General features: G+C 41.0%; 1 protein-coding gene across 29 annotated transcripts in view; it reads right to left on the bottom strand.

Annotated features, from left to right (window-relative positions):
• Positions 1–952: 952 nt before the first annotated feature.
• KCNMA1 (potassium calcium-activated channel subfamily M alpha 1) overlaps positions 953–27,318 on the bottom strand; it is a 915,613-nt gene continuing 889,247 nt past the window's right edge. For 6 of the 29 annotated variants that reach the window (XM_004383172.2, XM_004383173.2, XM_004383182.2 and 3 more), the window contains 4 exons: positions 20,597–20,791; positions 18,378–18,496; positions 13,128–13,352; positions 3,331–3,355 (listed from right to left, as the gene is read on the bottom strand). In XM_004383172.2, coding sequence (XP_004383229.1) covers positions 3,331–3,355; positions 13,128–13,352; positions 18,378–18,496; positions 20,597–20,791 — 564 coding nt within the window. Of the gene's footprint in view, positions 3,356–10,710; positions 10,713–10,753; positions 13,353–18,377; positions 18,497–20,596; positions 20,792–27,318 lie in introns of those variants that run through there. The other 23 variants (XM_012557503.1, XM_012557506.1, XM_004383171.2 and 20 more) reach the window with 8 other exon arrangements.

Genomic DNA, 27,318 nt, shown 5'->3' with positions numbered 1-27,318 from the left:
CTTCCTGTTAAACCGTAAGTAGGAAACTTGGGCTCTTTCTCTTTTAACATGAGAATATCCCAAAATTTCTTATGCTTTCTAACTTTGCCTCTTTCCAGCCCTAACGAAACTGCTCACCTTCCCTACTAATTTAACGTCTTCAATTAAATGTTGTACAAAGTATATCATTAGATGCCCCAGCCTTTGGAAGGAATGAGCTCCTGAGTGTTCTCCACATGACTTAGTCACATTCGCTTTTATTTAAGGTATTTTATATTAGTTCAAGGTGCTGTTTGAAAATATACATTTACTTAGGCAAAAATAAAAGGTTTCTTAATGTAAAAGGTGATTATGGTGGTGATGCATTTGTATGTAGGTGCTTTCTATTTGGTAAACAGCCTGTCGGTGAGTCTTTGAGCACCCTAGAGTCATTAGTTTGGAAGATGGCTTTTCTAGAACCCTAATGCTGGATGGGAGATCAGAGCCTCATAACGTGAACTGTACCAAAGAAGACCATCGTCTGTCTATGCTGGATGTAGGTAGAAAGACGAGTCTGTGAGAGTGGGCATGGGGTGAGGAGTCCCTCAGGGCCAGAGAGTTCTACAAATAGAAACAAATCAGGAAACTCTAGCGTTCCCTCAAGGCCTTCAGCAGTATTACAAATCTTGTTTGTTTCCATTTCATTTTCAACTTCCCAGGCATAAGCGTTTGTCAAAGGGGCCACCAACCAGTCATTTTGTAAGCCTCCTTAAAAAAAAAAAAATCTTGGTTTTATTTTCTGGCCCATTGTTACAAAGATAGAACAACATGAGTTTGTTACTCTACCTTAGAAGAAAATAAATGGATCCCTAGCAATTTGGTTTTTTGGGCTTTATGAACCAAGGAGCCCTTGGTGATAGGAAACCATATTAGTCATTATGGTAAAGGGGAAAAAAAAAAAAAAGGTGTAGATTCAAAGCTCTAGCCATACCGCCTTTGTACTGTGAGACAGAGGGAAGAAAGGGCAGTGGGCATGGGGCACTAGGCTCTGCTTTCTCCAAATGGAACATCATTTACGTGGCCACCATTGCCTGCCAGAGGAAACCAAATAGATACGACAGATTTAGAGATGGTTATCAAGGACAAGAGTGAAGAGGAACCCACCATAGCTCATGAAGGAAAGAAGAGCGTGGACTGACATGGATGTACTAGGTGACTCGAATGCAAAATCATTATGGAAAAGAAGGTCTAGATTTCAGGAAAATTGTAAAAATTCTAGCAAGGGATTCACCCCACAAACCCATTTTGCTTTTGTTGGAAACCAGGCAATGTTTATAAGCCTGAATATAGACTCTTGACATCATTTTAGTCTGTTGAGTAGCCTAGTGATTATAAGTAGTTTTTCAACAATCCAGTTGGACATACATTATATTCACAATACTTTTATAGAACTAATTCTACATGATGTGACGACAAAGTAACCACGGTCCGACGAGTCACTGCAGGACAATGCTTACAAGGTGGAAGCACAACTACATTGGTTCTGCAGGGAGCGGACAGAGGTGGAAGCTCACTTTGCCTACATTGGTAATTGGAGTACACAGTGGACATGTTTTCACTGCTTTGTGCTGATCAGTTTCACTATTATAACTAGATACCAGAGGGCCATGGCCTAAAGAATTAATGGAACAGATATCATGGCACTTTGGGGGATATTTTAGTTTGTTTGGTTTCTCCAAGTGTCCACAGTGTACATTTTTAAGAAAATAAAAATCACTATCACATCCATGTTTCTCCAGAGACCCTGATGATGGTATCAAAGATTGATAATTTTGAAGTTGAAAGACTTGCTAAATTGTTTGGAATGAAACAGTTGCTGGGTTCACTATACATTGAGCATGCGAGCAACAGCAGAGTTCTGAGACATCGTAATTGCATCTGATGGCTAGAAAAATCTTTGACCACAGTTTGAAGTGGCCAATTCATTGGACTTCATTGCTGGCGATTTTCAAAGGCCTTTTCTAACAGTCTATATTAAATGCATTTGTCGTTTTCCTTTTGTTATTATTAATTTTTAAATTGTTGTAGCGGGGTTGTGTGTGTTTTCCCAGCAACTGAAGGGAAGGAAGCTTGCAAATAAAAATCTGGGGGAAAGTTGTCTCCTGAATCTTAGAAATTTTCTGGCTTTTAAACAAAAACTCAGTTACAAAGATGACTGAGTTACCATGCCTATTGTTAAGGAAAACTATTCCTTGGTGTTTACAAACTTTCAAGCTAAAAGCTGGAGACTTGGGGAGTGGGGAGAAAGCCCACCAGACGCTTCTGAAGTTGAAATTACTAGTTTGAGTGGTTTGGAAATCTGAAGTGAGAAGCAAAGCAGCAAGTGGGAGTTTCCGCCATTAGAACAACAAACCAAGAATGCCTTGTGTACATCTTATCCTCAACCTCCACGTCCCAGGCACATACACAATCCTCCTGGTATAGTTTGTTGGCCTGGTAAACCTGACCTGGCCATTGTAGAAAAGCTGCAAGAAGGTCTTCCCTTTAAATATATGAGCAAAGGGATGAGAAATACAGAATTAAAACTAAAACTACAAAAATATGACTTTCAACTGTGAAAATAAATAAGTTTCCATTTATTAAGAGCTGGTGTCAATGCAGATCAAAATACATACCTGTCCTGGACAGGAGCAGGTATTAAATTCACCTGCCCCCACCCCCTTATCTTCTCTTTTGGATTTACTAAAATACATGTATACATTGTTGGACCAGTTAAAAATGTTTTTAATAATCCATTTCCCTTAATTACAATAAATTGTGGTGGTGACCATCATTCTCCTCAAAGAAAAGGAGAGAAAGAAGAGAAATACATATTAAGGAGTCTGGCCACTTATTCATTTCTATTTTGCATTGTTTGGGATATAGGGAGGATATTTGACAATGAAAAAAAAAAAAGAAAAATATATTTTCTTTCCAATAAATAAAAATAATTTAAAATGCTAGAGGCTATACATGACTATTTTAGTAAGTTCATTTATAAATGAAATCATTTCCTTTTCCAAAATACATGGAAGCAATATTCAAGGCAGACAAAGAGAAAGATCTGTCTACTTTATTTTTCTTGCAATTCTTGCTCATCCTAACATTTCCACCAGTGATTCAGCATGTAAGAGAAAAAAAAGTCACATCACCATTTATGAAGTTTGTCAGGCTTTAAAAAAATAGTTCTGGTCTCCTGGGAGTCAACATTCATCTTCAACTTCTCTGATTGGTGGAATCAAGTTGCTTGTGGATTTATATTGGTTGATCTGGTTAGCCATGTGGGTACTCATGGGCTTGATTTGAATGTTTCTGGGATAGGCATTATCCGATTCATCTGTAAACCATTTCTTTTCTGCTAGAGGGCAAAACGGATAGAGAACAAGAAGGAAAATGAGAAGCTTAATTAGTCCTAGGATAAAGCCATTGGAAAGTTCATTGAAAAAATGCAAAAAGGTAATTGATAGAAGCTGACAGTGAGTAATTGCTAAGAGAAACAGTGCAGTTTAGGGAGAACCCCAGACCCTTAAGCATACCTCTGCTGCCTGTAACAAGTGATAAACCAAGTGTGCGATTGGAATTTGGAGGCTCCATGAATGGACCTCGGAGAATAAAGAGAGGTTGGTTCATCAACTCTGGAGTTACTTTAGTGGCCTGAAAAGCTTGAGTGGGGAGAAGATGCTGAATATGTTAGATACTGGGTGTGGACATCCCGCCAGAGGACAAACTCATACATCCATTGATTTGAGTGGAACACATTTAAGGACAACATCCCAGCTGCAGAGCGAGTGATCTGGAATCTTATACAGGATTGCCTCCTTCCAGCCTTGATTTGGCTTTTCTTGTTACAAGCATACTTAAAGGTTTTCTCAACTATACCACTATTTTGTGTCTTTTGCAGCCAGTGTTGGGGTCTTAAAGTAAGCACACAGAATTTGTTGGCTAATGAGAGTGAAAATCAGAATAGTGATCACTATTTTCAGAGAATTTTGAGATGGCTTTCATTTCAAGAAAGAAAACTCTGTGTTGGTATAAAGTTTTGAAAAGGATTCCTAGAGGCCATATCTTAACTGACTATAGGAACCCAACATGTCAACAGGGGAGCTCCATGAAGTCTTGGCATTTCATTTCCATCCTAAATACAGAAATGGCTAGGAGGGACTGCTGAGGTAGGGCATCTGGGGGCTGGGGTGAGAATGAAAACTGTCTAGCATCCTCTTAGCAGTGTGGTGCTGTTTGATAGGACTCAGCCCTCATCCCTGCCTCTTTCTAAGATGGACATTTTCTGGAAAATCGATTATGTGTTTAGACACGGAGGGACTGGGTAAGCTGGACATTCTAAGTTAGAATCATATGCCTCATTTTAGTGGTTGAGGCAAAACAAAGAGAAAGAGAAAGAGAAAAAGGAAAAAACTACCCTCTGCTTTCAAATACACCACTGCTATGGAGACAATGACCTATCCATTGTCCTTTTCTGCTGATCAGAACAATTCTTAACTGCCTTGTCAGTGGTCCTGGACCGATTTGTTAATAAATTTCTCACCTCGCTTGTTGAATGTGTGTGTGTGTGTGTGTGTGTGCGTGTGTGTGTGTGTGTCCTTTTGACTAATTCTAAATTAAACATTTATGATCAGCTCATCACCCCTCTGCTTGTTCCTCTTTGGTCCATTCTTTCTCTGGCTGTTTCAAGTGCCCTGAGCCCTCCATGAAAATGCTGTCTCTGGAACTAGGGTGTGCCTGGGAGAAAGCCTTGCTACCCTTTGTTCTGGAGCTCAATTTACCCCCTCCTCCCCCGGTCCACTTGCTTCCTCCTTTCCTCCTCTCTCCTGTTCCAGCTCTCTCACCTATTATAATTAAGTTCACTTTGATTTGAACAGATTGGACTATAGGAATTCATAATGCTACATCCTCACAGTGAAGCTAACTGATTAAGTGCTTTAAATTATTCCCCCTGACAGAATGATAAAGTTACAATCTGTTCAGAGATGATCTACAGCTTGCCAGACTCCTACAGCTTCTTTCTACATTCATTTATCTTTTTGTCAAGCAGAGGTTTTTTTTTTTTTTTTCTCCTAAGCTTCAATTCCATAGATCTTTTAAAGTCATCAGCACATCTGAATTATTAATGAGGCTTTAGAGGCAAGGCTCCTGATGGGCTGGTTAAAAAAGGTTGTATAGAAATCCAGGACTGTGTACACATCAAAATAATTTCAGCTCCATTTAAAAAACCATTTAGTTCAAGTGTGACATAGATGAACCATTATGCATTTGTGGAAACCAATTTTTTTGTGATCTACGATTAAACTAACCTTTCAGAGAGGAGTAAAGTGTGATGGTTATCATGTTTTAAAAGCATTGCCGGACCGCTGAAACAATTTCAAAGTACGACTTTTTCAAATGGTTTATGTGTAAAGATGGTTTTCAGGGGAGTGGAGCCTAGTGTTTGTGTTCTGTTTGCCTGAGCTGCCCTTGGCTTTGGCCGTGCCATTATGCAGACTGATTGTGCAAAGGGATTTAGTGCTAGGTTGGACATGCCAGGTTGGAAGGGAGAGTGAACTCTGCTGATGGAAATGAGTAGGTCTTTTGGGTGAAAGACCCAAGACAGCTGCAATTTGCTGAAATTTTTACAACTGCTGCAGAGAATAATTGTTCAGAATTTAGTCTTTACAGTTCAATTCAAAGTTGGCATTTTGACCTTTCACAGCACAGAGAATATCAATTTCCTTCTGCTGTTTTCGGGAAAGAGAACATTATTTCCCCATTTAAGCTTCTCTCTTTCCTTTTAAATTTCTTGCATTAAAATAAAAAAAAACCTAAGCATAGTAGCCTCTGTGTTTTGGACATGCAGCTTTAACTCAGAAAGGAGCTGGGTTAAGGCACATCTTAGCGAGGAGTTGAGATTTTTATTATGACTGAGACATAGCTGTTTAATTCTGGTGTCTTGTAACATATAAATGTATGTGTTGTTGAAGCCTTGGTTAAATAGGATGTTGGGGGAAATGAAAATATGTTAATGCTCTGGGCATTTTACTAAAGTGTCTGGTGGCAAAGGTATTTTATGAAAAGGTTCTCTCAAAGAGCTCCAGAGGAACACCCTTGAATGATTGCCAGTCACTGCTTCCGTGGCTAGTGCTCCAAAGATGGCAGTGACACTTGGTTTATTGAATCTTGCCTCCCAAAGAGGAAACTGAGACAAATGAGTGGCTATACAAAACTGACCGCAAGGAGGAAGTCTTGGAGAAGGAATTCATATGATTACTAAAGTGGTTAAGGGTAAATCCAAACACCAGAATGAATTCCAGGAACTTTATTTTCACTCCTAACATTAGAAGAGCAGTCTGTAAGGCTGTGCGTGCCTCCTCACTGCCAGAGAAAAATAGCTCCATTTGTTAATAAGCTTCTAGAGGGTGGGGTGCATGATGTCATGCATGACCTGCCAGCAACAATGCATGACCTGCCGGAAGTTTCTGTCTCATGGCAGTTAGGGCGTTAGGGAAAGAGTGGCTTTTCACAGTCTGTGGCAAGTGGGCTAATAGTGTAGGGTAAACTATGGAAAAGAGCTGCTAAGAGATGCTGGTAAAAGAATGACATTGCCGTTGGGCGGTGTCATCCAGCAGCCATGACATGAGCTATTCCCCATGGGCAAGCAGTGAGGTGTAGGCTAAGGAAATGCTCTGGGATAGTAGTTTAAAGTCAAGCTGACCTGGCTGGCTCACATCCTAGTTGCATGCCTCTTATTTAATTTGGTAGGTTCAGTTTCTACTATGAAAAGTGGGGCTAATTGATAGGACCTTCCTTAGTATTGTTGCTAGGAGAAAGGGCACCAGTGCATACGAGGCACTTACCACAGGTCCAGATGCATGGCAAGTCAATGTGAGCTGTGACAGTCGTTAGTAATATTAGTAATAGTAGCAGGCATTGTATCATAGTGGCCAAATTCATAGACTTTAGTTTTAAATCCCACTTGGTCACTTCCTGGTTATGTGACTTTGAGTACATCTGTACCTTAGAGTCTTCATTTTAAAAGGAAGATCTAACAGCATCTACCTCTAGTCCTCATGAGGATTCAACGAGTTAATATATGTAAAGTGCGTAGCAGAGAGTCTGGCCCATTCTAAGTGCTAAGGTGTTAACTTTTAGTATTGTTGTTGTTAGTTACCATTGAGTCAGTCCCTGACTCATGGCGACCCTATGCACAATGAAACAAAAAGATGCCCAGTTGGGCGCCATCCCCATGATTGACTGTGGATCAGTGGCTGATTCTTGGAAGTAGATCACCAGACCTTTCTTCCTATACCATCTTAACCTTTAAGTATACCAAAGAACCAAACCCCTTGCCATCGAATCGATTCTAACTCATAGCAACCCTGTAGGACAGAGTAGAACTGTCCCACAGGGTTTCCAAGGCTGTTAATCTTTACGGAAGCCGACTGCCACATCTTTCTCTCGCAGAGCGGCCAGTAGGTTCAAGCTATCGACTTTTCGGTTAGCAGCTGAGCATTGCACCACCAGGGCTCCTTCTCACTTTTTAGTATAGGTTAGCATTAATGTGAGCACTATCGATAGTAAAGGACTTGGTAAGGGTGGGTGGTGCTTTTCAGGTGTGATTGCAAATGATGCTCTTCAGCAGAGGAGCTGGGGGTGGAGAACTGGGGTGTATTAATTGATTGGCTTGAAGAATTTGGGTCATGCAGTAGAGATGACAGAGGAGGATTTGCTTGGTTAGTCTTAATTTGGGGGGTAAGGAGAAGAAGGGTGGCCTGATGTTAGGTCTGGAGAGTTCAGGGGTGCCACTCTCCAATGGCCCTCTGTGTCTCTGAAATACTGGCTTTTCACCTTTTCATGTGACAAGCACCCTACCCTACCTGAGAGGTATCTGCAGCTTCCATTGCTAGCTTCATCACTGAGACTGTGGGACTCAGTATAGGGTCAGGATTTCCTCCAGCCAATGGCTGTGGGTCTGCAGGGATCCTGGAGGGGGTGGGCTGTAGTGGGAAAGGGCCCAAGCTCTGTGGGGGCTGCCTGAGCTGTCTGGAGCCCCCACAGCACAGGGAGAAGCAGGCACTGTGCTGTGAAAATCAAGCCTCTTTGCTGGCTCTGTGGGTTGTCAGTGCTGTGGGGGTTAGCCTTTTCACATAACTACTCCCCAGAGATGAGTGCAGAAAAGGGGAGCAAAGGCGTTTGGAATAATTGGCTCTCTTCTTGCTGCACTACAAGCTGAGGTTTAGATAGAAAAGGCTTGAAAGAGAAAGATTCCAGTTGGATAGAGATAGCAGTTGAGAAGAGTGAGGGTGAACAAGGAGCTCAACTCTTCAAAGGTAATGCTTTGTGGTTTCCCACTTCACATTTCTGGTGGGTGGTCTTGTGCTCTTCCCCGGCCCACCAAAACCCAATGCTCCCACCCAGCCCCACCCATGCACACTGCCTCCTCTCCTCTGCATGGGCAAAGTGTGGCTACTTTAGAGAGATGAAAATAATCAGTACCCGAGCTGGAGCAGTTTCCATATGTGAAAATTGTCTCACTTCTTGGCAATTTTCCACCATGACTCTATTTGTCTCTTTTCCCTCAAAGTCTAATGCTGTGGTTTGCTGGGCAGAGCAAACTGCCCCTCCAAGCCCTCCTCTGTGGCCCTCAGTCCAGCCAGCCGACAGCCAGAGGGCAGCCTCTTTACTCTTCCCTCCTGGGTGGCGGAGGATAAGCAACCTCCGCGTGGGAGACGTAATGAACCAGTTCAGTGACAGGTGCCCACAGCTACTTTTTCATCATGTTATGAGAAAGCAGGGACGGGCTGAATGGAGCTGACTGAGACATGGATTTGTACCCTGTCTTGACTTTCACAGGCTCTGAACTTTTTGTACTCTCCTATTTCTCCTTCAGGGAGCCTGTTGCTATAGGAACCTGGCAGGCTGATTTAATTGTCTCTATTGGGATGCAGGCACCTTTAGGCTTTTCCCATGCTGCAGAAGAGCCAGTCAAAAGGTTTTTCCGGTCATTTGGAATCTTGACAACCAGCAAGAGGCACAGTCAGTCTCTCTGCTTACTGAATCTTCCTGGCTGTTCCTCCTTCTCAGAAGCTGCTCAAAGTGCCAACAGCATGGCAGCATCACGAAACCTAGAGGTGTTCATTGTTTTTGTTTTTAAAGATAAGCCAAGGGGGCAGGGATAATTTATAACATGATTATATAAGGTATAGGAATGTTTAGGGTAAATTAATTTCTTTCAAATATTTATTGAGCATGTATTATGAATAATTTTCTGGGTCATAATCTTTAATATTTGTAGCAGAATTTAAAAACCTCACTCAATTGTGGTAGAAATTTAACTATATGTATAAATATCCAGTGTCTCTTTATCCACTTGAACTGGCTTCATACAGCACTTGTTAGGGCTGTTGATGATTTCATGATCATCTGAGTACTGAGCAGGTTTCACTGTGCTTCCTGGTCTACCAACTTACTGAACATTCACCCCTTTCAAAGCTTAAAGCAAATTGGACTGAATGGATTACAAATTGCTTCTCTTCTAGAATGGCGCAGATAATTGAGTTTCTAACTATATTTCTTTTAAAATGCATATACTTTATCTTCGAAATAACTCTTTCACTTTTTACCCTTACTCACTTACTTCGTTTGTTTGTTGGTGGAAGGGGGAGTAAGAGACATAATATGAGAAACTTGTATTCTTCCTCTCTAAGTGATGAGCTCCTAGAAGAGGAATGGGCAGTGTGGGGTCTAATGGAAAGCAATGGAAAAGATTCTTCTCTCTGTTGAGCAAAGCATAATACACTAGTTTTGGCTAACAAGACAGAAGTAATAATGATACCTTTTCTGTCGTTAAATATATCATTACCCAATACAGTCAACTCTCAATTATCTACCAGTAGGCATTGATTGTATGTCTAATTAAATCCAGAGAAGATCTCAAAATTCCATCTCATGTCATAGTCTGTTCCCACTCCATTCTAGTCACAATATCTCATCAGAGCTGCTAAAAATTGTATATAAAACACATTTGGAATTTACTTCTATGTGCCCAATCTCTGGTTGGGATTTGACAAATGTCTGAAAGGCAGGTGGCAGGAGAGATCTGGCTAATACAGACACTGAATCATCAGCCCCCAGAAAACTGGGTGTGGACTATTTAGTTGGTGCATACAGCTAACAGTTTTAACTTTGAGGCATACTGATCCAACACAGAGGAGACCAATGCTCTTGCCATTAATAATCCTCCCGGTTTAAACCAAAAGGAGGATAAGAGATTAACAGAGAAGCAGGTTTGCCAAATGGAATAGCTGCAAATGTTTTCCAGAAAAGTATATCAACTGGTATCATCACTTGATTTAGGAGGCGTCGTCAAGATAAACACGGAGATGTGGACAGACTAATGGAGGGGCTGGGTTGGGTGGTGGTAATGAGGGGGAATGAAGGGAGCTAGGTTTCTCGATGGGAAAATGCTTTTGGATTTGGAGCAAGGTACTAAGGTGGGCAGGGAGGCCACGTGCAGATTTAAAGGCAAGCCAGATGGAGAGAAGTTCCCCCCAAATTACCCAAACCCCAAACCCAAGAACACCAAAACAAACTCTAAGGGATCTAGCAATAGCAGCAGCACAGCCTCATTGCGCTGAGCAGTTTAGAAAGTGGAGGAAGGAAGAGAAGAGGGGGAAAGGCGTGGGAAAGGGGAAGAAAAAAAAAGCAAAACAAACTAAATAAAACCACTAACAGAACAATTTAAATAAAAAACAAACCAATAACAGAATAAAATTTGTAACTCCTTTTTTTTTTTTTTTTTAATTCACAAAATTTTCACAAGGACAACGTTATAGAAGAAAACCCCCAGCAGTGGCTAGGTCATGCAGAACCATTAATTGTCATACCTTGGCCCATTCTATTCATCCTTGTTGCACTTTAGAGAGAGAAGTAAGCTATATGAGTTTTACAATGCTTTTAAACTGTCATATTTCCTGTTGAGCACTTTAACTGGCACATTCTTATAGTTATAAATGTTCTGAGGGCGTAACTTTATAACCTCCTTTGCAAAGGATGCACGAAGAACTCTTCATGATCCCAAACGAGGGGCTATATATATAAATATATATACATATTTATATATAGTTATATATATAGAAATAATAGTTGTAAATAATATATAAATCAGTATATAGGGACAAAAATAATTTGAAAAAAAATCTACTCATAGGGCTCCTTAATATACATGTATACAATTACTCCCCACCCCCTTAATGGTGTGAATACTGTACTGCCGCTGTCTTTGGTGCAGGGAGTGGGTGGAGGTTCTGACTGAGCCTCACCATTTTGTCAGTAAAAGTGCTTGTCAATTCACACAGCAAGCAAATCTCCAAAACTACCATGCTTGGGGAGGACAGGGGATCCAAAATCTAAACCCAAAACATTCACCATAAAAACACCTTTTTAGAGAAGGTATAGCTGTGGCATCTTTGTCCACCCCTCCACCCCTATTCTGTTCAATAAAAAATTTTAAAGTAAACATTTCAAATATGTATATATATACCAGCTAAGGGCTAGCCCATCCCTATGAATGCCAGATTTTGGTGATGGCAGAGTTGAGCAATTTTTAAAAATTAGTGCACTGCCTAAAGCATGATTTGCATGCATAAAACATCTGCCAACTGTATATTGAAAAAAAGGGCATTTTTCCACCTTTCCTCTCACACTAACTTTAAAAAAAAAATAATTATACCAAAATATGTTTGGCTCACTATCACACTCGTCTTCTAGTCCCCCATCTTATAATGACAAGGAACGGTTCTCTTATGATTTTCAGTCACCTGCCTAGGTGAGTGGGCCTGTGCAGGAAATTGATGACGAGGAGTTTCTCCCACCAGATTTCTCCTTTGGGACAGCCAGCCTCAGGCAGCTGTGCCAACAGTTTACGGTGGTAGCTGGCTTTTGTCTTTGTGGAGTCAACTGTGGCTTGATCCTCCTATGTTCTGATTTATTTAGCATGTTGACTTTTAGGAAAACATGATCTGCTGCTGGGTTTCTCCTCCTCTCACACTACCGTTGTCCCAGCCCCTGCTCCTAACTGGCACTGGGGCCCTGGCAAATCAGACAGAGGGGAGTCAAAAGGTCCCCTGAGAGTGCGTGCAAAAACGCTTGCTCTTTCCCGAGTGTTATTTATTCTGTACATAAGGTAAGTAATTCACCTTTTAAAAGATGTAAAAGTCCCAGGAAGGCAGTTTTTAATGACTTACATCTGATATTTATGATACATATGGCTTTTCATCCCAAATGTCAAAAGTGAAAGAAAAAAAAATAGCTCTTTATATGGCAGCATAAGGAGACCAAATAACAATTTAATATGCAACCAAACCTCTCTTCACTGAAATTAAATTGCTAGAATTTGAGACTTCCTCCATATCAAGGTTAGAAATGTTCACATGAACGCCCAAAGGAAGCTAGCTTTTGGACAAAAGGTCTCGGTAAGTAACTGCAAAATCTGATGGTCTCTTACAACAAGCAGGCGTTTAATAATCATTTACACTAACGGTGAAAACCTTTCAAATGCTTTGCAATAGCTCGGCCCAGAGAGTGGAAACAATGGATATGTTTTCATTGCTTTTTGGTTGCTTTCTCCAAATAAATGTGTGCTAATTTATTGTGTGTGTATAAAAACAACAACAACAAAAAGGAAAACAACAAAAAAAAGATCAAAACCCAAAGCGCCCTGATGATCCTGATAAATCAGAATGAACTTTTCTTCTTCTACATTAAATAAACTTGCTTTTCATAACTGACACTGATCACAATGCTCCCTTCTAATCCATGAACTCATTCCTGCAGTGAGCTATTTATGTCTGGAGCGTGCCGATGGGTTATTTTTTCCCCTAGAATCATAAATAATTTTTGGTCCGTCTGCTTATTTGCTGTTGTGCTTAAGGGTTTTATGGTGGTGAAATAAAAATGACAACCACATGCACACTATCATACATATGCAAAATATGTGTAAAAAAAAAAGGGAGGAGAGAAAACTACAGGGGGCAACAGGGAAAGTTATTGTTGGGACACCAACTGGGGAAATGAGTGGCAGATACAGTTTCACACACGGTGGCAGTGGGTACACATATCAAAGCCGCTCTTCCTGCACGTACTTCTGTTTGTCCCGGGACTCCCTGGACTTGGGGCGGTTCGGTCGGTTTGCTGTGGATGGGATGGAGTGAATGGAGGAGCTCTTCTTGCTAGAGGACTGGGACGAGTGGGAGGAATGGGAGAGGCTGGCTCGGGACTGGCCGGCGTTGTGGTCAAACTGCATTAAGCAGAAGATCAGGTCCGTGGGCACGAGCTCAAATTCGTACGGGGGGTTGGTGATGACATACCTAGGCGGAAAAGCAAAGAAGTTACAGTGTGATGGTAACTGGGGGAAGAATGCAACTCTCCCTGTGAACCAAAAGGAGCTGCCGGAGTCTGTCAGAGGGCCTGGAAGATGGACTTATAGCTGGCCCAAGGCCTTAACAATGATCTTCCAAGTTTAACTAAATCTTAACAGAGGAGCTCAGCGGTGGGCTTGCAGAGGTGCTGAAACAGTGCCAGTAGCGGAAGAACCAAATCGCGCTTTCTATAATCGGTGTGCACCTTTCAATGCAACATCAAGTTCACTTCTGAACTTGAGTGGCCCAACATATGGGGTTACATAGACTGAGCTGCAACTTTCACCCTAGAATTTCTGAGAATCCCAGACACACACTAGGATTTCACCATTGCCCCGTATCTTGTTTGACCTTCCTCACTTCTTACCTTTTAGAGTCAATTTTGGTGGGAGCTTAACTGAGTGGAAGAATAAAAAACACCTCCCTGCCTACTTCTCAGCCCTGCTTTATTGCTCTCTCCAATCTGCTGACCAGGCTCTCACATCAGATATGACAGGGGAAAAAAAATTATGTTCCACCTACAACATTGGTTCTCAAATTGTGGTCCTAGGACTGAACACATCATCATCACCTGGGAACTTCTTAAAATGTCAATCTGCAGGCCCTCATCCCAGACTTACTGAATCAGAAACTCTGCTGGTGGTGTCCAGCATTTAACAAGCTCGGCAGGTGATTCTCAGGCAAGCTAAATTTTGAGAACCTGCTGATCTACAACAATTCTTCTCAACTCTGGCTATGTACTGTAATCCCTGGTCAAGAAAAATTATATTGATATATCTATACATACAATATTTATTAGTATATTTATATATTAAATACAAATACATATACTCCAGACCAGTTAAATCAAAGTTTTTTAAACAGCTCAGGTGGTTCTGATATGCAGGATGCAAGCAGGGCTGAGAGACACTCATCTACAGCATCATTTCCTGGGGTGTTTTATGCAAACTCACTAATTTTAGTAATTCTAGGATGTACTTTTAATTTTTACCTGCTATGAATTTATTTTAATGAATATTAGAAAAATACAAATACCACACTTAAACTGTTACTACATAATTTCCTTAAAAATAAAAATACAAAAGTTAAAAGTGAGTCAATTAAAAAACATATGAAGTAAAAATATAGGGTTATAGGATATGGCCACGGAACTCGTTTATCTTTACACTGTCGTTGTTAGGTGCCGTTGAGTCAGTTCTGACTCATAGCAATCCCATGTGCAACAGAACGAAACACTGCCCGATCCTGCACTATCCTCATAATTTTGCTATGTTTGAGCCCATTGTTGCAGCCACTGTGACATTCCATCTCATTGAGGGTTTTCCTCCTTTTCGCTGACCCTCTGCTTTACCAAGCATGATGTCCTTCTCCAGGTACTGGTCCCTCCTGATAACATGTCCAAGTACTTGAGATGTACTTCTAAGACAGGTTTGTTCATTCTTCCAGCAGTTCATGGTACAGTCAATATTCTTTGCCAAAACCATAATTCAAATGCTGCATCACTTCTTGTTCAGTATTCCTTACTCATTGTTCAATTTTCATATGCGTATGAGGTGACTGAAAGTTTATGGCTTGGGTCAGGCCTACCTTAGTCCTCAAAGTGACGTCTTTGCTTTTCAACACTTTAAAGAGGTCTTTTGCAACAGATTGCCTAATGCAATGGGTCATCTGATTTCTTGACAGCTGCTTCCATGGGCATTGATTGTGGATCCAAGCAAAGTGAAATCCTTGACAACTTCAATCTTTTCTCCGTTTGTCATGATGTTTATTGGTCAGTTGTGAGGATTTTTGCTTTCTTTATGTTGAGGTATAATCCATACTGACCCAGTCTTTGATCTTCCTCAGTAAGTGCTTCAAGTCCTTTTCAGTTTCAGCAAGCAAGGTTTGTCATCTGCATATTGCAGGTTGTTAATGAGTCTTCCTCCAATCTTGATGCTCCATTCTTCTTCGTATAGTCCAGCTTCTCGGATTATTTGCTTAGCATATAGATTGAATAAGTGTGGTGAAAGGATACAACCTTGACCCACACCTTTTCTGATTTTAAACCATGCAGTATCCCCTGGTTCTGTTTGTACGGCTGTGTCTTGGTCTATGTACAGGTTCCTCATGAGCACAATTAAGTGTTCTGGAATTCCCATTCTTCACGTTATTCATAATTTGTTATGATCCATACAGTTGAATGCCTTTGCATAGTCAACAAAACACAGGTAAACATCTTTCTATATTCTCTGCTTTCAGTCAAGATCCATCTAACATCAGCAATGATATTCCTCCTTCTGCATTCTCTTCTAAATTTGGCTTGAACTTCTGGCAGTTCCCAGTCAATGTTCTGCTGCAACTGTTTTTGAATTATCTTAAACAAAATCTTATTTGCATGTGATAATTAATGATATTGTTCGATAATTTTCATATTCTATTGGATCACCTTTCTTTGGAATGGGTATAAATGTGGATCTCTTCTGGTCGGTTGGCCAGGTAGCTCCTGTCTTCCAAATTTCTGAGCATTTCCAGCATTGCATCCATTTGTTGAAACATGTCAACCAGTATTCCCACAGCTCTTGATGCCTTGTTTTTCACCAAGGCCTTCAGTGCAGCTTGGACTTCTTCCTTCAGTACTATCATTTCTTGATCATATACTACCTCCTGAAATGGCTGAATGTTGAACAATTCTTTTTGGTACGGTGACTCTGTGTATTCCTTCCATCTTCTTTTGATGCTTCCTTCATCATTCAATATTTTCCCAGAGAATCCTTCACTATTGCAACTTGAGGCTTAAATTTTTTCTTCAGTTCTTTCACCTTGAGAAATGCTGAGCGTGTTCCTCCTTTTTGGTTTTCTAACTCCAGGTCTTTGCACATTTCATTATAATACTTTGTGTTCTCGATCCGCCCTTTGAAATTTTCAGCTAAGCTCTTTTACTTCATTTCTTCCATTCTCTTTAGCTATGCTAGTCTATGTTCAACAGCAAATTTCAGAGTCTCTTCTCACGTCCATTTTGGTCTTTTCTATCACCTTTTGCTTTCTTTATGTATGATGTCCTTGATGTCACTCCACAACTCCATCTTGTCTTCGTTCACTAATGTTCAATGCATCAAATCTATTCTTGAGACATTCTCTAAATTCAGGTTGGATGTAGTCAAGGTTGTACTTTGGCTCATGTGGGGCGTGTTTTAATTTTCTTCAGCTTCAGCTTGAAGTTGCAAACGAGCAACTGGTGGTCTGTTCTGCAGTCAGCCCCCGACCTTGTTCTGACTGACGATATTGAGCTTCTCCATTTCCACAGATGTAGTCGATTTGATTCCCTTGTATTTCATCTGGTGATGTCCACATGTGTAGTCACTGTTTATGTTGTTGAAAATGGTATTTGTAATGAGTAAGTTGTTTGTCCTGCAAAACTCTATCATGTGATTGCCAACATCATTTCTATCACCAAGGCCATATTTTCCAACTTTTGCATCCCAATGACCAGTAATGATCAATGTATCTTGATTGTTTGATCAATTTTAGACTGTGGAAGTTGGTAAAAACCTTCAATTTCTTCATCTTTGGCCTTAGTGGTTGGTGCGTAAATTTGAATAATAGTCGTATTAACTGGTCTTCTTTGTAGGTGTATGATATTATCCTATCACAGACAGCACTATACTTCAGGATAGACCTTGAAATGTTCTTTTGGACAATGAAAGTGATGCCATTCCTCTTCAATATGTCATTCTCGGCATAGTAGGTCATATGATTGTTTGATTCAAAATGGCTGATACCAGTCTGTTTCAGCTCACTAATGCCTAGGATATCTATCTTAATGTGTTCTATTTCATTTGACGACTTCTGATTTTCCTAGATTCATACTTTGTACATTCCACGTTTCAATTATTAATGGATGTTTGCAGCTGTTTGTTCTCATTTTGAGTTGTGCCACATTAACAAATGAAGGTCCTGAAAGCTTTACTCTATCCACATCATTAAGGTCGACTCTACTTTGAGGAGGCAGCTCTTCTTCAGTCCTATTTTGAGTGCCTTCCAACCTGAGGGGCTCATCTTCTGGCACTATATCAGACAGTGTTCCCTTGCTGCTATTCATAAGGTTTTCACTGGCCAATTTTTTTCAGAAGTAGACCACCAAGTCCTTCTTCCCAGTCTGTCTTAGTCTGGAAAGTCCATTGAAACCTGTCCACCATGCGTGACCCTGCTGGTATTTGAAATACTGGTGGCATAGTTTCCTGCATCACAGCAACATGCAAGCCACCACAGTATGACAAACTGACAGATGAATACTTAACATTAGCGATGTGAAATATCCTACAGAGGTTGTGTCAGTAGCTGTTGTTTGAGGGGAATGTTTGTATTCTGAATTTTGTTATTGAGTGATAGCACTATTCCATATAAGATGAATTCTTTCACAATGTATTTACATTAGCTATTAGTAATTACAGAGCCCTGGTGGTGCAGTGGTTAAGAGCTTGGCTGCTAACCAAAGGGTTGGCAGTTTGAATCCACCAGCTGGCTCCTTGTAAACCCAATGGGGAAGTTCTACTCTGTCCTATAGGGTCGCTATGAGTCAGAATCAACTCGACCGCAACAGGGTTTTTTGGTTTTTTAATTAGTAATTACAGAGAAGTGCATCCCACTCAGTGCCATATACAGAGCAATCTGTATGTTGAGAGCATGTGTATTGACTGTTGCCTTTATACTAGGGGACCAAGCCTGTTGCCATCAAGTTGATTCCGACTCATGGCAACTCCGTATGTTACAGAGTAGAACTGCTCCAGAGGGTTTTCTTAGCTGTAATCTTTATGATAGCAGATTACCTGGCCCTTCTTCCATGACGCCACTGAGTGGATTTGAACTGCCCATCTTTAGGTTAGCAAGTCGAGTGCAAACCATTTGCACCAGCCAGGGCCCTTATACTAGGCACTGGAGAGGGTATTTGTGTCCCTGCAGTGGGGCTGGGAGAGCAGAGTGGAGACAGACACTCACCTCTTCGTGCACTGGCTGGGGGTGCTGAGGTGTGCATCTCTCAGCCGGTAAATTCCAAAACAAAGCATATTATAGGTTTTCAGAGCTTTGCAGAACAGATCACCATAACAACCGCCATCCTAGGAAACAATAAAAGAACAGAGAAATATCATTTTTATTTGCTTGAAAGTAGAGATTCAGTGGGGAAAGGGGTTTATCGGAAAGCTTGTTTTGGAGTCTCTGAAGTTGGAGGGTCTGGGAATGTGGCTGGAAAAGTCAATGTGGTTAACAGCCTACACCCAATATTGGCAATTTTAGCCGTCAGGAGACAATAGGCTTTTTCTCTGCCATCTCTCCAAGCTTTCCACTGGTAGCACTGAGAGTTCTGGGGAGACTTGTGTATCCCTCACTTCAAACGAGGGTGGAAAGCTTGAAGGTCACAGGTGTACGTTCAGTGGAGAAGAAACCAGCTCTGCAAATGGTGACTATGTTTCCCCCAGCTCAGCTGTATCCTGACTGTGTTGTCAAAACTGCCCGAGTGAGAATTAAAATCACTGCAACGAGAAAAGACCCCACCAGGTACAATGTTGACAGACTCTCCCAGGTAAGGACTGTGTGAAAAGCACAATTTACAGACCTCAGAGACAGCAAGGGTGGAAGAGAATGTGTTTCCCCAGGAGCTGGAGGTCTGTGCGCTGACTAACTGGGATTCACAGCTCTAATCACTTCACAACCACCTTCCCAGGGCCAGATGCACAACGTGAAAGCAAATTCATTCACTTGGAAACAATGGTTTCATGCCGCCAGGTGGCTTCACATAGGCATTGTTAGAGGAAGGGCACTGAAGAATGACTTCCCTGGCAAAAAGTGACTGTATTTGTTCTTCCTATAATTGGCATTTCCATATGGGCATTATATTAGAGAATATAAATGGGGTCAAATCTTACCATGACTCAAAGTACTTTATCTAAAGTAAGTAAATGATAAGTAATAAGAGCTACTAGTCTAGAAGCTGTCTTTCAAAACCTCTCAGTTTGACCAAGGTCCTTGCCGATAACCAAACTAAAACATAAGGCAAGTCAACATCAGTGTTTCAGAAGTCATGGAGAAGCTGACCCTTGCCACAGCTCCTTATCCACTATTTGGAGTTTCCGGGTGACTCTACTGTTTGTTTGTGCAACAGGGCTTCTGGTCCGAAGACTCACGGCTCCACCTCTTGAACACATCCCCTGGGCTGCGAATACAGGTCAAGACTATGTACTTTTGCCAAAGAACCTGGAATCGGGTTTGTGCACAGAGCCCAGAGGGAAGTGCTGGTCCCCTCTGTCACAGGGAGGACTAGGGGAGGGGGCCTGGGACAAGTCTCAGAAATTAGAAGATCTAGGTTTGGAATTAGAGACATTCAAGGACCCACATGAGACCTGGTTTGTTTGAGAAGTACATGATTACCTGTAGTTTTTTGGAAAATATCAATGCCTCAGTCATGCCCAGATCCAAAAAAATCTGAATGCTGGGGACTAGGGCTGGGCATCAGTGGTTTTTTTTTAAATTCCACACATGCTATTAATGTACAGCCGGGATTGAATTCCCCTTAGCAGCTGCTGTTGAGTCAAACCTGACTCATGGTATCCCCATGTGTGTCAGAGTAGAACTGTGCTCCATAGGGTTTTCAATGGCTGATTTTTCCAGAAGGAGATTGCCAGCTTTTCTTCCGAAGTACTTCTGGGTAGACTCAAACCTCCAACCTTCTGGTTAGCAGCTGAGTGCTTTAACGGTTTATACAATACAGGGACTCTTTGACTACCCTTAGCTATGCCCAAACCTCTGGAAATGGTTCTCAACCTTGGCTGTACCTTGGGATCACCGGTGGCATCCCATCTCATGGTGGAAAGTACCAGAGGAGAGCACCAAAGAGTGATTTAAGCACATAGGCTGTGAAGCAGGGTGTGAATTCCAGACAGGGCTAGTTCTCAAGAAGTCTCTCTGGGCCTCAGTCTCCTTTGAGGGCCTAGTAATGGGTCCTACGTCAAGGGTTGCCATGAGGATTAAAATGAAAAACTACACATAAAGCACAGTGCCTGATACATAGTAAACTAACATAAATAACCCCCCTTATAACGTTATTTACTGTCCAGGGTAGAAAAGACAGATGCCCAACTTGCCATCATCTGACACGAAGCTGATTTGGATCAAGCTTTTCCCAATCGGCAGGATCAGGTGACCCTGGGCCATGAACTCACCCCTAAGTCAGCAAAGGGACCATCCAGCAGGGCTAACTGGGCCACGCGGCAGCGGTCCCTGTTGGCCAGTGTCTGGGGTGTGCTGTAGCCCCCCCGAAGGGCATTCTCCTCAGCAATGAGAGCTTCGAGCTCTGGTGTGGCTCCTCCGGTCACCAGGGTCCGGATCAGAGTAAGGATATTGTCATTGAAATATGTCTAGGGAGAGAAAGAGAGACACAAGGGGAGAAAAGATCTTAAGCAAACACCCTTAAAGTCACAACAGCCGACATCCAAATTACAACTTTTCTTGGTCTCTCCTGCTTAAAGTTCTGGCCTGTCTCCTTGAGTAATTTTATGTGGGAAGTGAAAAGACAGCAGCCTCCAATTATTTCGTTCTTTTCTCTCCTGTTTGGTTCTGCCATGAGAGCCTTCCTTTTAAACACCAATCAGAGGGTGTTCATTAAAGTTTTAAGTCTGAATGATCAGTGTTGTTAGCAGGGATGCAAATACTGCCTCGCCTCCTTGATTCCTGTGTGTCTGCTACAGGACTCTGGACATGTGATGCAGTCCACCCAGGAGGCTATCCCAAAGCAGACAGCCTCTGAGGTTCTGTTGCCCATGTGCTAGGAAGCTGTCTCCTCCCACAACAACAGCAAAATTTCTTTCTGCATTCAGATGAGATGCCAAGAGAAACAGTGAGGTCATACACCAAACAATGTATCATGTGCTTTGCTAACAGTATAACCCAGAAGTCTCCATTAAACATGCTACATTAATTTATGAGGAGGTGGATGTCCTCCTGTATTTTTGTTGTTTGTTTATGTTTTAAATAACCTCAGTAGCCTGGGGCAAACGTAGCTGATTAGATAAATTTCCCTCTACTTGTATCTTTGTCTCACATTTGAAACACAACAGGTCTGTCAGAAACAAAACAGTAGGACTTAAACAAATTAATAGGATGTTGTTATGGATTGAATTGTGCTCCTCGAAAAGTATGTTGATGTTCTAGTCCCCCATACCTGTGAACATGACCTTGTTTGGCAAGATGTTCTTTGAAGATGTTCTCAGTAGGTTAAGGAGTCCCTGCGTGGCACAAACCATTAAGTCCTGGACTATTATCTGGAAGAATGGTGGGCACACCCACCACCCAGAGGTGCCTAGGAAGATAGTCCTGGCGATCTGTCTCTGAAAGGTCACAGCCTTGAAAATCCTATGGAACAATCCTACTCCGCACACCTGGGGTCACCATGAGTCAGAATTGACTCTGCGGCAAACACACCACCACGAGCTTACCATGAAGTCATAGCGGAGTAAGGGGGGTCCTGACCCTATATGACTGCTGTCCTTAGAAGAGAAACAGAGACAGGGAGAGGAAGGGGGCTGAGCCAGCTGCAAGGAATGCCTGGACCCACGAGAAGCTAGGGGAGACGGACGGGACAGCTTCTCTCTCAGAGTTCTCGGAAGGCAGCAACACAGCTCGTGCACTGATTTGGACTTTCAGCTTCCAGAACTGTGAGACAATAAATTTCCACTCTTTAAAGCCATGTAGTTTGTAGTGTTTTGTTATGGCGGTGCTAGGAAACTAAGACACATGTCAAATACACAAGCTCAAAAAGACATTTTTCACCCAGCCTAATTTGAGGGAATCTCAGTTAAGGTCTGCATTCTATTTTCCAGAGGAAAAGGAAATCAAACAGGCTAAATAAAATCAGACTGAATCTTGCCCTGTGGCTTTTGAGGATGTAGGGGTCTTTGGAAGCAGGTTAGGAAAGACAGATGAAATTTTATTTCAGCAGTTCTTCAGTAGGCTTACCGGGAAAAATGTGGGGAACAAACCAGGTAAAGGTGAGTTCTCCCTCCTGCTCTGCCATCTCTAGTTCTGTGTTTTGGGAGAGGCTGCCTAATCATTCTGGGCTTTGATTTTCTCAGCCGTAAAATGAATATGGTCATTAAGATCAAGTTTATATGCACTGAATTCCATGAGGACCTCTGAGTTAAGAGGATAGTTGCTAGTCGGGCCAGACTTAACTTTCCTCGTGGAAATACTTGCAAAACACCAACGTGACACACAAACTAGGAATATTAGTCACAACCTGCCAGATGCTAAGGAGAATTTACACTGCACCAGAGCTCAGATGTGCCCTGGGGCAGAGAAGCAGAACAGGGATAAATGAAGTAGGAAATGTCACTGCCGTGGTTAGGTACATAGGGATCTAGAGTCAGGCTGGGGTTATAATGCTGACTGCATCATGCAGAAGCTGTGTGACCTCCTTGGGCAGATTATTTAACATTAATGTGCCTCAGTTTTGTGATCTGTAAAATGTAATAATTAGAGTGGTTATGAGGATGATATAACTCAATGCACATGAAGAAGTGCTCAGAAAAGTGCTTGGAGCCTAGGAAGCACAACAAAATCAATACTTTAGCTCAATATCAGACACATGAGGCCTTTGCTGGTAAGAGGAAGTCAACCTCATTCCCAACCCTCACTTTTTTTTCTCTTTTCATATTTTTTCAGGGGGAAGCAAACCAAGGCCATTTCATCTCACCCTTGAGTCTGTACTCAGATGCCATTTAGGCTCATTCTTGAGTCACTGGGGGCTGCATCCTGGGATGTGACATCAGCATTAAAGGGACACTGGAAGCATACTTGCCACTGCTCTCTGCCACTCTGGTCTTCTTCCTGCACCTGTACCTGCCCTCCTGTGACACTCACAACTGGTTTCTTGGCCTCTCACCCTACCCAACTCAGAACAGCCAGGGGCTCCCCCTCGGCCCAGCATAGCCTTCAGGTAAACCTTTGCCCCACTCTTCCCCAGAGGACACCTCCTCTGGCTCCATCCTCTCTATTTCTTGGTCCTCAGACGTGGCCTGGTATTTCCCTCCTCTACCGTTTTCTGCTTAACCTAGGATGGCACTCATCTTCCCTGCCTGCCTACTGCAAAGGCTGGCTCAGACTTCTCTCAAAGTTTTCCAAAGTAAAACCTTTTCCTATAGTCACCATCAGCTCAGTGACAACTAACAACAGTTGGATGACCCGTGGTTAGAAGCAGGACACTCCTCCTCAGCCCTGCATACCAGATTATATGAGAGCTGAACACAGAACTTTGACACAGGCCTTTGTGCTACAAACTCTTTTAGATCAAGACCTAGGGGAGGCTTCTAACAGCACGAAAGGTAGATAGCAGAAATTAATGATCACAGATACTGAAAAGAAAAAGAATGTTAGTCTAGACCTCTCTTTGCTCAAATGGAAACAGAAGGAAAAAAAGAGCCGGCATAAAGGAAAACCATCCTTTGGACTGGTTAAACAGTTACTGGAAGAAGTAAAAAAATTGTTTTGGCATCAAAATAAATTTTAAAAATATAAAAGAGTATATAACGAGAAGTAAAAGGAGAAATAATGACAAAGCTGATTTCATATATCTTATTCAATTTTTTATGTAAGATAACGTAACTAAAGTGAATGTGATAAGAAATAGTTTAAAAAAATGTAATACTCTTTCATGATAAAAACAGGCAAAAAATTAAGAATGGAAAGAAACTTCTTCAACTTCATAAAGGATATCTATGAAAAACCCACAGCTAACATCACACTTGCTAGTGAAAGACTAGATGCTTTCTCCACTGGATGCTTTCCCCTAAGATCAGAAACAAGGCAAGGATACCCACTCTTACCACTTCGGTTCAACAAGAGCCAGCACTATTAAATAAAAACCATCTAGAGTGGAAAGGAAAAGTAACACTATCTCTATTAGCAGATGACATGATCTTATATATAGAAAATTCTAAGAAATCCACTAAAAATCTAGTGGAACTAATAAACAACTTCAACAAAGTTGCAGGATCCATGATCAATATGCAAAAATTAATTGTAATTCTATACACTTGCAATTAATGATCTGAACATAAGGAAACAATTCCATTTATAATAACATAAAAAAATAACTTCAGAATATATGTAACCAAGGAGGTAAAAGACTTACACACAAAAAGCTACAAAACATTGCAAAACAAATTAAGTAGACCCAAATAAGTGGAAAGACACCCTGTGTTTATAGATTGGAATATTTAACACTATTAAGATGGCAATACTCCCCCAAAGCAATCTACAGACTCAATGGAATCTCTTTCAAAATCCCAATGGTCTTTTTTTTTGCAGAAATAGAAAAGCTGATCCTAAAATTCATATTAAATTTCAAGGGATTCCAAATAACCAAACAATTCTGAAAAAGAAGAACAAAAGTTGTAGGACTCACTTTTCTCAATTTCAAAACTAACTACAAAGCTATAGTAATCAAAAGAGTGGGGTATTGGCATAAATATAGACATACTGACCAACGTAATAGAACTGAGAGTCCAGAAATAAACTCATACATCTCTGGTCAATTGATTTTCAACAAGGGTGCCAACATCATTCAATGGAGAAAAGAATAGTCTTCTTCACAAATTGTGCTGGGACAACTGGATATCCACATGCAAAGGAATGAAGTTGAACTCCTACCTCATGTAATATACAAAAATTAACTCAAAATGGATCAAAATATAAGAGCTAAAATCATAAAACTCTTACAAGAAAACAGGGTAAAACTTTACAACCTTGGATTTGACAATGGATTTTTAGATATGACAACAAAGGCATGAGCAACAATAATAACAACAAAAAAGATAAATTGGACTTAACCAAAATTAAAATTGTGTGCATCAAAAGACATTATCCATGAAAAGACAACCTACAGATTAAGAGAAAACATTTGCACATCATACATCTGATAAAGGACCTATATCTAAAATATATAAAAGCACAAATAATCTAATTAAAAAAATGACAAATGATCTAAATAGACATGTCTCCAAAGAAGATGTACAAATGTTCAATAAGCACATGAAAAGATGTCTGACATCATTAGGCATCAGGGAAATGCAAATCAAAACCACAATGAGCTACCACTTCATACTCACTAAGATGGCTAGAATCAAAAAGTCAAAAAACACAAGTGTTGGCCAAGGATGTGGAGAAATAGGAACCTTCATCCACTTCTGGTGGGACTGTAAAATCGTGCAGTCACTTGGGAAAACAGTCACAAACAATTAAACACAGAGTTACCATATGACCTAGCAATTCTACTTCTAGGTATACGCCCAAGAAAAATGAAAACATGTTCACATAAAATCTAGTACACTCATTTTATTGCAGTATTATTCACAACAGCTAAAAAGTGGAAACAACCCAAATGTCCATCAAGTGGTGAGTGGATAAACAAATTAATATAATGGAATATTATTCCGCCATAAAAAGAATGAAGTATTGATAACATGCTAAGTGAAAGAAGTCACAAAATACCACATAAGACTTCATTTATATGAAATGTCTAGAATAAGCAAATCTACAGAGACAGAAAGTAGGTTAGTGATTGCTGGGGGCGGGGAGTACAGAGGGATGGGAGAAGAAAGCTAAAGGATATGGGGTTTCTTTTTAAAGTGATGAAAATGTTCTAAAATTGTCTATGGTGATAGTTGGCCCTATCTGTGAATATATTAAAAAAACTGAATCGGACACTTATAATAGGTGTATTTAATGGTGTATGAATTATGTCTCAATAGTCATTTTTTTTTAAAGAAATAGTTAAAAGGTAACTAAATTGTTGTGGCCAAATTTATATCTGCTAAGAAGCAGTAAATTGCAGAACTGAAAATACAAAAAAAATCAGTGATGTGGTAGTTGTTGTTGTTAGGTACCATGGAGTAGATTCTGACTCATAGCAACCCGGTGTACAACAGAACCAAACACTGCCCAGTCCTGCACCATCCTCACAATTGTTGTTCTGTTTAATCCCGTTGTTGTAGCCACTGTGTCAATCCATCTCCTTGAGGGTCTTCCTCTTTTTCGCTAACCCTCTACCAAGCATGATGTCCTTCTCCAGGGACTGATCCCTCCTGATAACATGTCCAAAGTATGCAAGATGTAGTCTTGCCATCCTTGCTTCTTAAGGAGCATTCTGGCTATACTTCTTCCAAGACAGATTTGTTCATTCTTTTGGCAGTCCATGGTATAGTCAATATTCTTCTCCAATGCCACAGTTAAAAAGGTGTCAGTTCTTCTTTGGTCTTCCTTATTCATTGCCCAGCTTTCACAGGGGTATGAGGTGATTGAAAACGCCATGGTGACATCTTTGCTTTTCAACACTTTAAGAGGTCTTTTGCAGCAGATTTGCCCAATGCAATGCATCTTTTGGTTTCTTGACTGCTGCTTTCCATGAGTGTTGATCGTGGATGCAAGTAAAATGAAATCCTTGACAACGTCAATCTTTTCTCCATTTATCATGATGTTGCTTATTGGTCCAGTTGTGAGGATTTTTGTTTGCTTTATGTTGAGGTGTAATTCATACCAAAGGCTGTGGTCAAGCAAGGTTGTGTTGTCTGCATAATGCAGGTTGTTAATGGGTCTTTCTCATAAAGTCCAGCTTCTAGATTATTTGCTCAGCATACAGATTGAATAGGTATGGTGAAAGGATACAACCCTGATGCACACCTTTCCTGATTTTAAACCATACAGTATCCCTGGTTCTGTTTGTATGGCTGCGTTTTGGTCTATGTACAGGTTCAGCATGAGCATAATTAAATGTTCTGGAATTTCCTCTTTGCAATATTATCCATAATTTGTTATGATCCACACAGTTGAATGCCTTTGCATAGTCAATAAAACACAGGTAAACATCTTTCTGGTATTCTCTGCTTTCAGC

The sequence above is a fragment of the Trichechus manatus genome, unplaced genomic scaffold (assembly GCF_000243295.1).
Source record: "Trichechus manatus latirostris isolate Lorelei unplaced genomic scaffold, TriManLat1.0 scaffold00106, whole genome shotgun sequence".
Classification (NCBI taxonomy): domain Eukaryota; kingdom Metazoa; phylum Chordata; class Mammalia; order Sirenia; family Trichechidae; genus Trichechus; species Trichechus manatus.
This window is presented reverse-complemented; position numbering and strand designations above follow the sequence as displayed.